At 54.1% G+C, this 12,749-nt stretch overlaps 1 protein-coding gene across 7 annotated transcripts in view; it reads left to right on the top strand.

Moving 5' to 3' along the window:
- The window catches only part of CDH23 (cadherin related 23), a 375,667-nt gene that overhangs the window by 347,429 nt on the left and 15,489 nt on the right, over nucleotides 1-12,749 (top strand). For 4 of the 7 annotated variants that reach the window (XM_058671237.1, XM_058671240.1, XM_058671238.1 and 1 more), the window contains 8 exons: nucleotides 1,088-1,221; nucleotides 1,566-1,775; nucleotides 2,536-2,643; nucleotides 3,833-3,935; nucleotides 4,913-5,038; nucleotides 5,522-5,725; nucleotides 8,741-9,199; nucleotides 11,957-12,073. In XM_058671237.1, coding sequence (XP_058527220.1) covers nucleotides 1,088-1,221; nucleotides 1,566-1,775; nucleotides 2,536-2,643; nucleotides 3,833-3,935; nucleotides 4,913-5,038; nucleotides 5,522-5,725; nucleotides 8,741-9,199; nucleotides 11,957-12,073 — 1,461 coding nt within the window. Of the gene's footprint in view, nucleotides 1-1,065; nucleotides 1,222-1,565; nucleotides 1,776-2,535; nucleotides 2,644-3,832; nucleotides 3,936-4,912; nucleotides 5,039-5,521; nucleotides 5,726-8,740; nucleotides 9,200-10,598; nucleotides 11,074-11,956; nucleotides 12,074-12,749 lie in introns of those variants that run through there. The other 3 variants (XM_058671242.1, XM_058671243.1, XM_058671244.1) reach the window with 3 other exon arrangements.

The raw sequence follows: 12,749 nt of genomic DNA on the forward strand, positions 1-12,749 counted from the left end.
CTTCCTGTGCGTGGCCAGAGCCTGGGGCAGGCCTGGAAACCCCTGGGTAGGGAATCTCCAGTTTTCTTTGGCACAGGCAGAGCAGGCTCTGGAAATCCTGCTGAGGTAGCTTCCAAATCCTCAGGCAGGGAGGCTGGTAGCCAAGTGAGCAGTCTGGGAAATCCCAGGTGCAACTAGAGGGACTGTTGGTGTCAATGAGTGTGGGCACTCTTGGGGCCAGCAGGGGCTGTGAGAGGTGAAGAGACAGTTGAGGAGTAGACTTGGAGGGCTGGGGCTGCTCCTGTGCCTGGCCCCTGCATGCTGTGTGGCTCAGAGCAGGTGTGTCTGTGTCAAGAGGGAAAATGAAGGCATCACTTTCCCCTGCTCTGGATCCCAGAGTGGACACAGCAGTAACCTCCTTGTCGTCTTCACTCCAGTGGGCGGCCACTTCCCCGACCCCCACCTCTCCCTGATCAGCTCTCAGCCGTGCTGCCTGGAAAGATCACAAGACCCCGCCACTCTGGGTTCGGATCTCAATTCCATCATTAGCATGATGTGGACAAGCTGTTCTTCCAGGCCCCTGGACTTGTTTGCCAAGACGCATGTGGCCGTGGGGTCCCTTCCAGGTCACAGTCTGAGAGTCAAGTTCTTACATCCGATCTCTGAGCCAAGACAAGACTAGGACCAGCTGAGAGCTCTCGGAAATGTTAGGAAAATCGGGGTTGTGACAGGTCCAGGAGGACCCTGTCCGCCCTCAGCTGTGGCTCAGTGCAAGGATCCAAAGGGGCAGGGCGGCTTCTCTGCCCCGCATCCCTCCCATCCCACATGCCCCGGGACTGTGAGCTGACCACATTCATTCCTTTGTGGGCAGCGTTGCCCTCCGCATCCCACCCCAGGTCTCTTTCACGAGACATTATGAATCAATTTCACATCAGCTATGGTTGGTGAGCAAGAGGGTATTGCTGCTGGAAAAAGGTGCCAGTCAGTCCTTGACCTGCCAGAGGCTGGGAGGAAACTGAATGACTCGGGCTGAGAGGCATGTGGGGAGAGGACTGCCCACGGCCACCTACACTTCATCTAACTCAGGCCTGTCCCGGGTGGCGTGCAGGGGAGTTTGTGATCTCTCCCGTGGAAGGGGTGCTGCGGGTACGCAAGGATGTGGAGCTGGACCGCGAGACCATTGCCTTCTACAACCTGACCATCTGTGCTCGTGACAGGGGCGTGCCCCCGCTCAGCTCCACGGTGAGGCTGGGGACCCACGCTCTCCCCAGAGATTCCTATGAACACAAAGCCCTTCTGCTCAGAGGGGCCACAGGCTGCTGAGGAGCCAGCACAGGCCTGCAATGGTCCAGTCAGGCTCACCCCATGCAGGCTGGACCTGGCATCTGTGGCTACTCAGAGCCCTCCCCCACACTGCCCTTCCTCTGCCCCCTACCCTCCTCATCTTTCTGCCTCTCATTTGGCCGTCATCATCATCTGTGCCCTCCCACTTTGCGTGCCGCACCCTCACTGTCCTGCTCCATCTCACCTTGGTAGCCATGTCCACCACGTCTCCCTTCTTTTTCCCTCCCACCCGGCCGGTCCAGATGCTGGTGGGGATCAGGGTGCTGGACATCAACGACAATGACCCCGTGCTCTTGAACCTGCCCATGAATGTTACCATCAGCGAGAACAGCCCTGTCTCCAGCTTTGTGGCTCATGTCTTGGCCAGTGACGCCGACAGCGGCTGCAATGCGTTGCTCACCTTCAACATCACGGCGGGCAACCGCGAGCGGGCCTTCCTCATCAATACCACGGTAGGACCGCTGCCCCTTCCAGAACATAGGACCCTGTCCTGCAGGCTTGCTGATCTACCATCAGACTGAGTGTCCCTGAGAGCAGCATGGGGCTTTGGGATTTTCTCTGTTAAAAGGGAACATTGCTTATGCCGGTGATAGCAAGCTGAGTGGATTTGAGAGAAGACAAACAAGTAAAATCAAGTGGAACAGCTTGCAAATGGGGCAGCTCCAAAAGAGCAGGTTTTGGCAGTTAGAGCCCAGGCCTCAGCAGACAGCATTAGTTTAAATAGAAAGGAGGCATAGAAAGCAGCTTAATTGGCTTCAGCTTTATCAGCCAATGGTTAAAGTATCTGAGTTAATCATTTGAACTCTAATCCGTTAACTGGCTACAGGGCCTGCTGGTGCCAGCCCCAGTTCAGGCTCTGGATGAGCTCCGTTGTAGTGTGTTCAAAGCATGAAGCCCTTGCAACTTGCTTAGCAGCTGTGTCTGATGTCCATCTAGAGCTGCCCCTGAGGCTTGCCATGGGCACACAAAGCCCTACTGCTTGGATGGCTGTGGTCTACAGACACCATAGGGCTGTCCTCTGGGAAAAGACCCCCCTTCTCACCTCCCCGGCATGCCCCAGCTGACCCAAATTTGGCCTCCTCAACCAGCCCTGACTTAAGCCTGATTGGAAGGGAGAGTGATGTCACAGCCGCCCGTGGAGCTGCAGGCAGAGCAGTGAGGCCCGTGTGGGTCAAGGCTCAGCTCACTAGCACTGCTCCTCCTATCCCCCAGACAGGGATCGTGACAGTGAACCGACCCCTGGACCGGGAGCGGATCCCTGAGTACAAGTTGACTGTCTCTGTGAAGGACAACCCAGAGAACCCGCGCATAGCCAGAAGGGTGAGGCTGGTGGGCTCGCTATGGGCACGGCTGGGTGTTGGAGTTGCGGGGAGCTGGGAGGGAGAAGTTTAAGGGTAGGCACATGACGGGATCTGTAGGTGCATGCTGCTGACCGTTGAACTCTCCTCTGGCCTCCATTCCTGCTTATGAAAAACAGAAGTCACCCCTGCCCCTGAACTGGGGAGAGCATGAAAACACCTTTGCATGCAAAGCCATAGTGCAGTACTCTGCAAGCCCACAGCAAACAAAAACTGCTGTTCTCTCTCCCCAAGCCAGCAGCTCCTGGGCCCACAGACCCAGGTGCACACACTTGGACTGCCACTTCTAAATAGATTTCTTCCTCAAAATACCAAGACATTGGAGGGTGAAGGTAGCCAAGCCCACAGCCGCTGTGGGGCCCGGGGCCTGCTCTCAGCCCCTGTCCTCTGGGCCACAGACCTGGCCAGGAGTCCTTGCATCTGGCTTAGCTCTGTCCCTGCCTGCTTGGGTTTTCTGCTCCTTGTGGGCCTCCATTTCCGAATCTTCCTTGGCAGAGCAGACCTGAGGCTAGAGGTGTTCAGGGCCCACATGGTGCTACTCTGGTGCCTCCCTGCCTTTCTCTCTCCTCTTCTCCTCCACTTGCACTTCCAGGAAGGTCCAAGTCATCCTGGAAAGCAGGTGCATGGAATGCTGGGACTCAGGAACCTATGGGGCTGGTCCCTGCTGTGTGACCTTGAGTGGCCGCAGTGTTCCCTCTGGGCCCTGCTTCCCTCATCCCTGATGTAGGGATAGTACCCTGAGCCCCAGGAGGTGCTAAGGTCTGCTAGGCAGTACAGGGTAGGGTATAGATGAACTCTGACCCTGGAACTTGGCAGAGCTTAAATGCCTGGGAAGCAAGATTCATTCTCTGGCCTGAAGTCCTTGCTGGCTGGAGAGCTGCAGTGTGGTACGGTACCACTCATCCATGCCGCATGAAGGAGTTTAGTTCCTCATTAGTCAGACTTGAAAACTGAGGCTCATGCTGGAGGAGTGGGTTGCTAAAGGTCACTCAGTGAGGGACTGCTCAAGCAGGGACTTAAGTCCAGGACTTTGAACTCCTTGCATGGGCTTTGCAGAGCACCCTGCCCTCAGCCCTGCTCCTGCCCTTCATCCTCCTCCCGGGCCCCTTTGCTAGAGCGAGGCCTGCAGCCTGCCCCCATCTGGCCCCCAGGACTTTGATGTGCTGATGATATTCCTGGCGGATGAGAATGACAACCACCCCCTCTTCACCGAGAGCACCTACCAGGCCGAGGTGATGGAAAACTCTCCTGCTGGTAGGTGCTGGGCCTCACCTGCTGTAGCCAGGCCCCACCTGATGGCCTGACCAAATACAGAAGCCAGGAGCACGGGGGAGCCCAAGGCATGGCTCCAAGTGTCACTAGGTCCCTGTGAGTCCTCCAGGAGCACTCAGGGCTAGCATGGAAGGGACAGTTGATGGTCACTGGTCCCCCAGGGTGATCTGAAACCAATACTGCCTTACCCAAGGGGTGGAGGTCAGGAGTGAGGATTACCTGGAAGGAGCTGAATCCACCCCAGGAGCTCCCAGAAGAGGTTGGGGATCAGGAGTTCTGAGGAGGCCAGCATGGTAGGTCCCTAGACATGTGCAAGGGGTAAAGGCTAGAACAGCCTCCTCACTGTCCCTGGCCGCTGCCCTCACTTCTCCAGGTGCCATGACCCCATGCCTGGGACTCTTCATCCCCCAGTTAGGCATGCTTAGTTGTGCTCACACACAAGTGCCAGTGCACAGCCACAGCAAAGCATAGAGGGACATGCCTGTGCACCCATGTCTGCCCTAGGAGTGTTGCAAGGTGTGCTGGCAGCCCCGTGAGCATGAGATGTGTGCGTGTGCGCGCACACACACACAGAGGTTGATGTTCACAAACCGCCACCCTGAAGGGAGCACAGGGCACCTGCACAGGGGTGGACAAGCGAGGCTCACGGCTGGAGGAAGCATCAGGGAGCCCCAGACCCTCCTGTGAGGGGCCAGCCTCAAAGGCTGCTGGGAAGTGGGTGTGGCTCACTCTCGTGTTTTCTCCCCAGCAGGGCTTTGAGGCCGTTCCCAGGCATCTGCGTTCAGTCTGCTGAGGCTGCCGCAAGCCCACCCGGGGGCCTCCCCACTCCCATCTACCCACCTCCCCTACCCCTCCTCTCATCCATCCGTCAGCCATAGTTCACTGGGCAGGGTGGGGTGGAGGGAGGGCTGGGGGGGTTTCTGCTTGGCCCTGTGATGACCCTTCTCTTTCCGGCCTAGGGACCCCCCTCACGGTGCTCAATGGGCCCATCCTGGCCCTGGACGCAGACCAGGACGTCTATGCTGTGGTCACCTACCGGCTACTGGGTGCCCACTCCAGCCTTTTTGACATTGACAACAGCACAGGTGAGGCCTCTGCTGCTTTGGGTGGCACTGGGCACCTAGCTGGCTCCACACTCTGTGAGGACCCCACTTACAGCCAGAGGAGACCATGCAGAGGGGCCAGGTGGGAAGAATCAGGAAGAAGCTTGGGTTGACACAGGGTACCATGGAAGCCCCAACTCTGAGCCTGTATGGAGAGCTTCCCAGCTCATACCCTGCCTCTCTCCAAGTCCCTGGGGACCAGGAGGGAGCCCCGGCAACTTTCGTGACCTCGTGGCACAGAACCCAGTTTCCCAGGGACTATGTCACATGGATCTGGTCTCAGAGCAGGCTGATGTGACGGCAGGTGTCAGCAGAGACACATCTGTGTCAGTGGAATAGCTCAGTCCTCCTCCCCAGGCCACTCTTTTCTAGTAGGAACTGGGATAATCATAGAGGGTACCTAGGGGTCTCCTAACTGCCTGCCTGTTCCTCTTTGTCTCCCTGGCTGGCAACATGCGGTGCCAGGTATGGTGACAGTGACGTCGGGCGTCATTCTGGACCGGGAAGCCTTCTCGCCTCCTGTCCTGGAGCTACTGCTGCTGGCTGAGGACATCGGGCTACTCAATGGCACGGCCTACCTGTTCATCACCATCCTGGATGACAATGACAACTGGCCCACCTTCAGCCCTGCTGCCCTCACTGTTCACCTGCTGGAGAACTGCCCACCAGGTAAGCAGGGCTCGGGCCAGGAGCCGTGTGGTTTCCTGTGGCTGCTATAGCCTCCAATTGAAGGCAGAATTCACCTGCATGGGAGGGGAAGAGAGGCGATGGAGTGAATGGGAGAGCACTGAGTGGGAGTTAAGAGGGCTGGCCCCCCCACTTTCCTGAACCTAGCAACTTGTCTATACCAATAAGCTTACTAAAGTATGAACCTGATGGAAGCATTATCTAGAGATTCATCTTATTTATCTGAAAACCATATTGACAGAAAGGCTTGGATAGAAAACTTATCTCTGGTTCACTCCTCAAATGGCTGCAAGGACCTGGGCTGAGCCATCCAAAGCCAAGATCCACTTCTGGGTCTCCCTTGTGGGTGTGGAGGGCATCCTCTGGTGCTCTCCCAGGCATATGAGCAGGCAGCTGGATTGGAGGAGCAGCAAAGCTTGGACCAGCATTCGAATGGGACGCTGGTGTCACAGTTGATGGCTTTACACGTTGTGCCACAAAATAGGCCGCAAAAAATCTGTTTTAAAATCGAAATAGGAACAACATGAGTCTCATCAAAATGTGATCTGGGGAGGTAATAGCTCCAAATGTCGTCTGAAAGAATTAAAAAAATCTTGGAAAAGAAACATGTTGAAAGGGGTGGGGTGGGGAATCCAGTGCAGTGGGTATAACAGGCTAATTTTCCACTTGCATTAGCCATCATTCCATATGGTCCACATCCTAGCTGCTCCACTTCCAGTTCAGTTCTTTGCTATGGCCTGGGAAAACAGCAGAAGATGGCTGAAGTCCCTGGGCCCCTGGGCCCCTGGGCCCCTGGGCCCCAGTGGGAGGCTGGGAAGAGGCTTCTGGATCCCAGCTTCACATCAAGCTCAGCTCAGCTCTGGCCATTGCTGCTGTTTGGGGAGTGAACAACCAGTGGATGGAAGACTCTGTGTGTCTCTCTCTGTGTAAAGCTTTTAAAAAGTGTGATGAAGTTAGAGTTGCCTTACTAAACCAGTATATGTGAGGTCTCCAGAAAGCTTGTGGAAATGCATATTACAAGAAAACTGTACATGGATCTCAGGTTTTCTTTCACTTAATTCCATTTTATCAGTAAGTTTTGTATTGGACGCCCCCTCGTATTTCAAAGCTGCAGTACTGTGAGAAGCAGACAAAGGCTCCCATCTGTTCATTCCTGAAATGGCCACAAGAGCCAGAACTGGTCCCGGCTGAAGTTGGGAGATCAGAGCCCAAGTCAGCTTGGGTACCCCACGTGGGTAGTTGGGACCCAAGCATGAGCCCACACATCTGCTTCCCAGGGTGTGCATCAGTAGGGAGCCAGAGTTGGCAGCCTTTTGTGAACCTGAGTACTCTGAGATGGGATGCCAGTGTCTTAGCCAGGCCAGGTTCCTACCCTAATGCCAGTGTTTGAACCCTGCAATAAAAGCACAGGATTGGGTGCTATGCTTGAAGATCACGGAATGTGAACAAAAGTAAAACTACTTAATACATAAAAAATATATTCAACATCCATAAAATGTATATTTAAATTACATAATCTAACATATAGTCTCTGTATCCTAGACATGCTAAAGAAATGTGCAAATTTAGAAAATACCTTTTAGAAACAAGAGGGTTTGGGAGCCATTGTGATGTAGCAGGTTAATCTGCAGCCCATGACTCTGGTATTCCTTGTTGGAACACTGATTCGAATTCCCAGCTTCTCTGCTTCCAATCTGTCTCCCTCCCTTGGGTGACAGCCCAAGTACTTAGGCCCTTGCCACCCACGTGGGAGACCTCGGTGGAGTTCAGGTACCTGGATTTGACCTGGGCAAAAGCATCAGCCATTGTGGCCATGTGGAAAGTGAATCAGCAGCTAGACGATACATTCATTCTTTCTCTTTCCCTCTGCATTTCAGATGAATAAACTTTTAAAATATATGTAGACATATAACTCAAATATAGAAAAATATAAGTGTGTGATTATATATTATATATTATATATTATATATCATATATTATATATTATATATAAAGTTTAGATGTTGGGCATGGTGGTAAAGCCACCACTTAGCCACATCCTAGGTTCAAGTCCCAGCTCTGGTCTCCATCCCACCTTCTGCTACTGCACACTATGGGAGACAACAGTTATGGCTTACATAGTCAGGTCCCTGTGACCCAAATGAGAGACCTGGATTGAATTCCCAGCTCTAAGCTTCAGCCCTAACTATTGCAAGCATCTGGGATAATAAACCAGTGTATGGAAAAAACCTTTATCTCCATCTGTTTCTCTGCCTTTGAAATAGAATTTTAAAAATTTAAAGATTTGGCTTAATATCTGAATTATGAACAAGAAAGTTCTAAGCATAAAAGAAAAATTCAAAAAATGGAAAACATGAGATTTCAATGCATATAAATGTCAACTTCCTCACATCAAATTCTTAGGATAAAGGTAATCAAGGGAAAAGAAATTTGATTGAACTCGTCACAAACTGAAAGGGCATAAGACAAAAGTAAAAGTTACAGAAGATACATGACTTAAAAAAAAGATTTAATTTTTTATTGGAAAGTTTGATTTACAGAGAGGAGTGAAAGATCTTCCATCCACTGGTCGACTCCCCAAGTGGCCACAATAGCCGGAGCTGAGCCTATCCAAAGCCAGGAGCTGCTTCTGGGTCTCCCACACGGGTGCAGGGTCCCAAGGCTTTGGGCTGTTCTTGATTGCTTTTCCAGGCCACAAGTAGGAAGCTGGAAGGAAAGTAGGGCAGCTGGGATTAGAACCGGCGCCCATGTGGGATCCCAACACATGAAGACAGGGACTTTAGCTGCTGCTAGGCTACTATACCGGGCCCAACACATAACTATTAAATGATATTTAGAGTATAAAGAAAATAAGGTAGTTTTCCTATAAAATTACAAAGAAGAAAAATATTGAAGTGCCAGAAAGAGCCCTCTAATGTGTCCCTGACAAGGGGTCTAGATGCAGTCTTTGTGACAGTGGCCACTGTGCCCAGCAGCCCCTCGTTCTTTGCCCTGCAGGATTCTCAGTCCTTCAGATCACAGCCACTGACGAGGACAGCGGCCTTAACGGGGAACTGGTGTACCGAATAGAAGCTGGAGCCCAAGACCGCTTCCTCATCCACCCGCTCACCGGCGTCATCCGCGTCGGCAATGCCACCATTGACAGGGAGGAGCAGGACTCTTACAGGCTGACTGTGGTGGCCACTGACCGGGGCACCAGCCCGCTCTCGGGCACAGCTGTCGTCACTGTGCTGATTGATGACATCAATGACTCCCGCCCCGAATTCCTTAACCCCATCCAGACAGTGAGTGTGCTGGAGTCGGCCAAGCCAGGCACGGTCATTGCCAATGTCACTGCCGTTGACCGTGACCTCAACCCAAAGCTGGAATACCACATCATCAGCATCGTGGCCAAGGATGACACAGACCGCCTGGTGCCTGACCAGGAGGACACCTTTGCCGTGAATGTCAACACAGGTACAAGGGCCTGCTCCCTGCTGCCCTCCCCGACTCCAACCTCCTTGCTTCCTTTCTTCCCTGCTCTCCTCTCCCCTACTGACACCACACCGGTCCCTCTCTTGTCTGTCTCTGCCCTCACTCCTTCTCCCTCTCCTTTCGCCTCCTCCTCTGCCCTTGACCAGCTCCTCTGGCCCTTCTGATTCCCTCACCCGACTTCCCCTGTGTGGCAGTGGCCAGTTCACCTCACTCATGTGTGTTAAGTATGGTAGTTCCCACATTGGTAGTTTTAGAAGGAAACCATGCTGTGTTTCAAAATGTATGTCTTAACTGACTCAGCCAAGCACACCCCCCATCTTACCATTGAAATCAGGAATTACCTTGACTTTCTCGGTGTATTACGAAAGGAAGAAAACTGTGGCTTGGCTTGTGCAATGTACGCAGTGTGCTGTAACTTGGATTGGGCTTACTGCTTTCCCTAGAAGTTCAGTGTGTTCACTCCCCTGGGGAATAAGATAGGAACATAAGCCATTATTGCTGTGCTTTTTTGGAGTACTTCAAACAGTGTCAGAAAATTAACCCAGTTATGGTAAGATATTAAACATTGCAGTTACTCAAAGAAATGCAAGGAGCTCTGTTTCCCATGTGTAATTAGAGATGTGACAATATGGGAGTGGCACTATTCATGGCAGTGGGAACATGGAGCCCTGATGCGCTGCTGTAGGGACCAGCTCCCCCACCACCATCCTAGACAGCAGCCCAGCTCCCAGATCGCGCACATCCCACGGCCGGCCGAGTGTGTGTCTACAGCGATGTTACTGGGAGGTGGTGGGAACTGGAGGTCACCCAGGTGTCCAACTCCAGGACTGGAGAGTGATGCATAGGTGCATGCCATGGGTGAGCAGTCAGCGGCTCTGGGCAGTAGAGGAAACCCACACACAGTGACAGTATAGGTGGTTCTAGAACCTAGGCCAGTCCTCAGGCAGGTGAGGAATAGTGAGCTCTACCACAGTGCCACTTACGCAGGTGTGAAATGCACACAGTGCATGACCAGCAGGAACATCTTTCCATAAAAAATACACCCCAGCACATCAGGCTGTTTGCCCAAGAGGAGGAGGGAAGAGGGGAGCACTGGGTACAGAAGAGGGAGTGAGGACACGCACAGAACCAGAGTAGTGTCTGTGAGCTATGCCAGTTGCCGCATCTGGGCTTTGTGCTCATGGATACAAACCTTGGGTGCTGGGAGAAGATACATGAAATCCACCTTGGCCGGGGTGAGCCAGCATTGCTGGCAGCCTTGGTCTGTCAGGACACTGGAGAGCTGCTCCCAGCTCTTGCCCACCTGGAACCTCAGAACTTGGCTCTCCACTCCTCCCTCCCTGCCTGCCACTGACTCTCTTCTCTCTTTTTTTCTTTCCAGTGTCTTCTCTGCCTGTCCCCTCCCGCTCTGCCCACCTTCCCTCCCTCTCCTCTCACTGGAGACCCCATCCTGCCCCTGTGCATTCCACTCCAATGGGCTCCCCCTTGCTCCCCAGTTTCCTTCTCCTCTCCCTGCCCACCTCCATCCCCCACCCCCGCTCCCTGCTCGGGCCCCTGCCCACTGCCCCCTGAACTAACCAATGTTAACCTCTTCTCTCCTCCTCACGGCTGGCAGGCCCACAGGTTTGAGCTCTGTTTCTGTCACTTGCCACCTCATCTCTTCTGCTTCACCCCATTGCCTTCCTCCATGCCCACTGCCCCCCCACACCCTCCCAGTCCTGTGGGGCCCCGGCCAAGGCCGTGGCCCAGCCTTTGCAGACTGAATGCAGCCGCCCTCTCCCCATCCTCGCTCCCCAGCCTGGGGGGCAGGGAGCGAGAGTAGGAAGAGGAGGAGGAGGAGGAGGCGGCCACCCAGGGTAAGTGACCACCTGTGGCTGGGGACCTGCAGAGGCCAGATGCTTAGCAGGGAGGGGTCTGTTCCAAGGGAAGGAAGTCCCAGAGATTACCCCCTCTCCCCAGTGACCAACAGGGAGAGGAGATGCGGCGCTAGAACTAGGTTAATAGGTACAGTAGCCGCTAGGCAGGAAACAAACCCCAGAGACAAAGCCCTGAGGCTGGCCCAGCCAGGTCTGCCCAGTCTGTGCCCAGGTCTCTGAGGGCTCCTCCCTGACCCTGGGGCAGGCAGGACCTTTGGAGACTAACACTGCTCACTGACACCAACCTAGGCCCCAGGATAAGCCAGGCCCCTCACTCACCACTTCATCTGAGACTGCCCTCCTGAGACCCTTGGACAGTATCTCAGTGGCAATGACCTGCCTTTATGCTTGACCTTCCTGGAACACAAGCATTTCTTGAAATGGTGACAAAAGCATACAGTCAGCCCCTTGCCCATGTTGCAGTGTCCTGTTCAGGGCGGTGGAAGTAGCCTCCCACTGTGTGGGTTCTGACCATCTTTCAAGCAAAGTCACATGGCACTTCCTGAGTCAGGCACTGTTCTAGACCCTTCATGCATGGAAAGAATCCTGTGCAGTGGGTGCTGCAGTTATGTCACAATGAATAGGGATGGGGTCGCACCCAAGGCCACCCAGCGAGTAAGTGTTGAGTGGGGAACAATGACGTGCACCCACAGCTCATGTAACAGGTGACTGGGGTCCCACCCCTGCCATGAGTCCCAGGGTCAGCTGGGGACTGCTGCCCTCTGTGGGGATTGGAAGTGTTGGCCAGGCTCCCCCTGCCCCAGGAGGCCTCTCTTTGAGGGGGTCTCCCCTGAGTCTAAACCTGCCCTGGTCTGATCCACAGGCTCCGTCATGGTGAAATCACCCCTGAACCGGGAGCTAGTTGCCACCTATGAGGTCACTCTCTCTGTGATTGACAATGCCAGTGACCTACCAGAACGTTCTGTCAGTGTGCCAAATGGTAAGATTCTCCTGCTGACATCTCTGATTGTTCAGAACCAACTGGGACAGGGCAGGTATGGGAACAGCCAGAATCAGGCTCATCCTGACTGCTGGGAGGGAGTAACAGGACCCAGTTGCAAGGGCTGCTGGGAAACAGGCAGCACTGGGCGTGAGAGGAGGGAGTGGAGTGAGCTCCAGGGCTGCTGGTACCTGGTTGTGCCTGATCTGGTGCCCTGTCTCACACTGGGGAGGAGGCTTGGAAGAGGCTGGAATGGAAATTGAGATAAGAGTGGGTAGACAAAAAAGAGACATAGGTGAAGACCCAGCTGTTGTACTGCTAACCAGCATGCGGCCAGACTGTGCAGGAACTTCAAGGTCAGTTAGGAAGCCTTGGAAGTCAGCTGGACGTCACATTTGAGACTCAGTGCTGCCTCCTGCTGGTCAGGCTAAGGCCTCTCTGCCTGCAGCCTGAAGCCCTACTGAGAGGAGCTGGGAGGTGGGTGGGGACGGCGCTGCCAGAGGGGTTGAGTTTCCTGCTGGGGGAAAGGTAGGGAGTGGGGATGGGGTGGTCTCTGCTGTGAAGCAAAGACAGCTGCCAGGGCGGGGAGTTGGGTCTGGTAGACATCAGCTGCTTAGGTGCACAGTTCTCAGGAGGTGCAGGCTCACTGTTCCCAGCTCGGGGGCTGAGGGCTCCT

The sequence above is a fragment of the Ochotona princeps genome, chromosome 13 (assembly GCF_030435755.1).
Source record: "Ochotona princeps isolate mOchPri1 chromosome 13, mOchPri1.hap1, whole genome shotgun sequence".
Classification (NCBI taxonomy): domain Eukaryota; kingdom Metazoa; phylum Chordata; class Mammalia; order Lagomorpha; family Ochotonidae; genus Ochotona; species Ochotona princeps.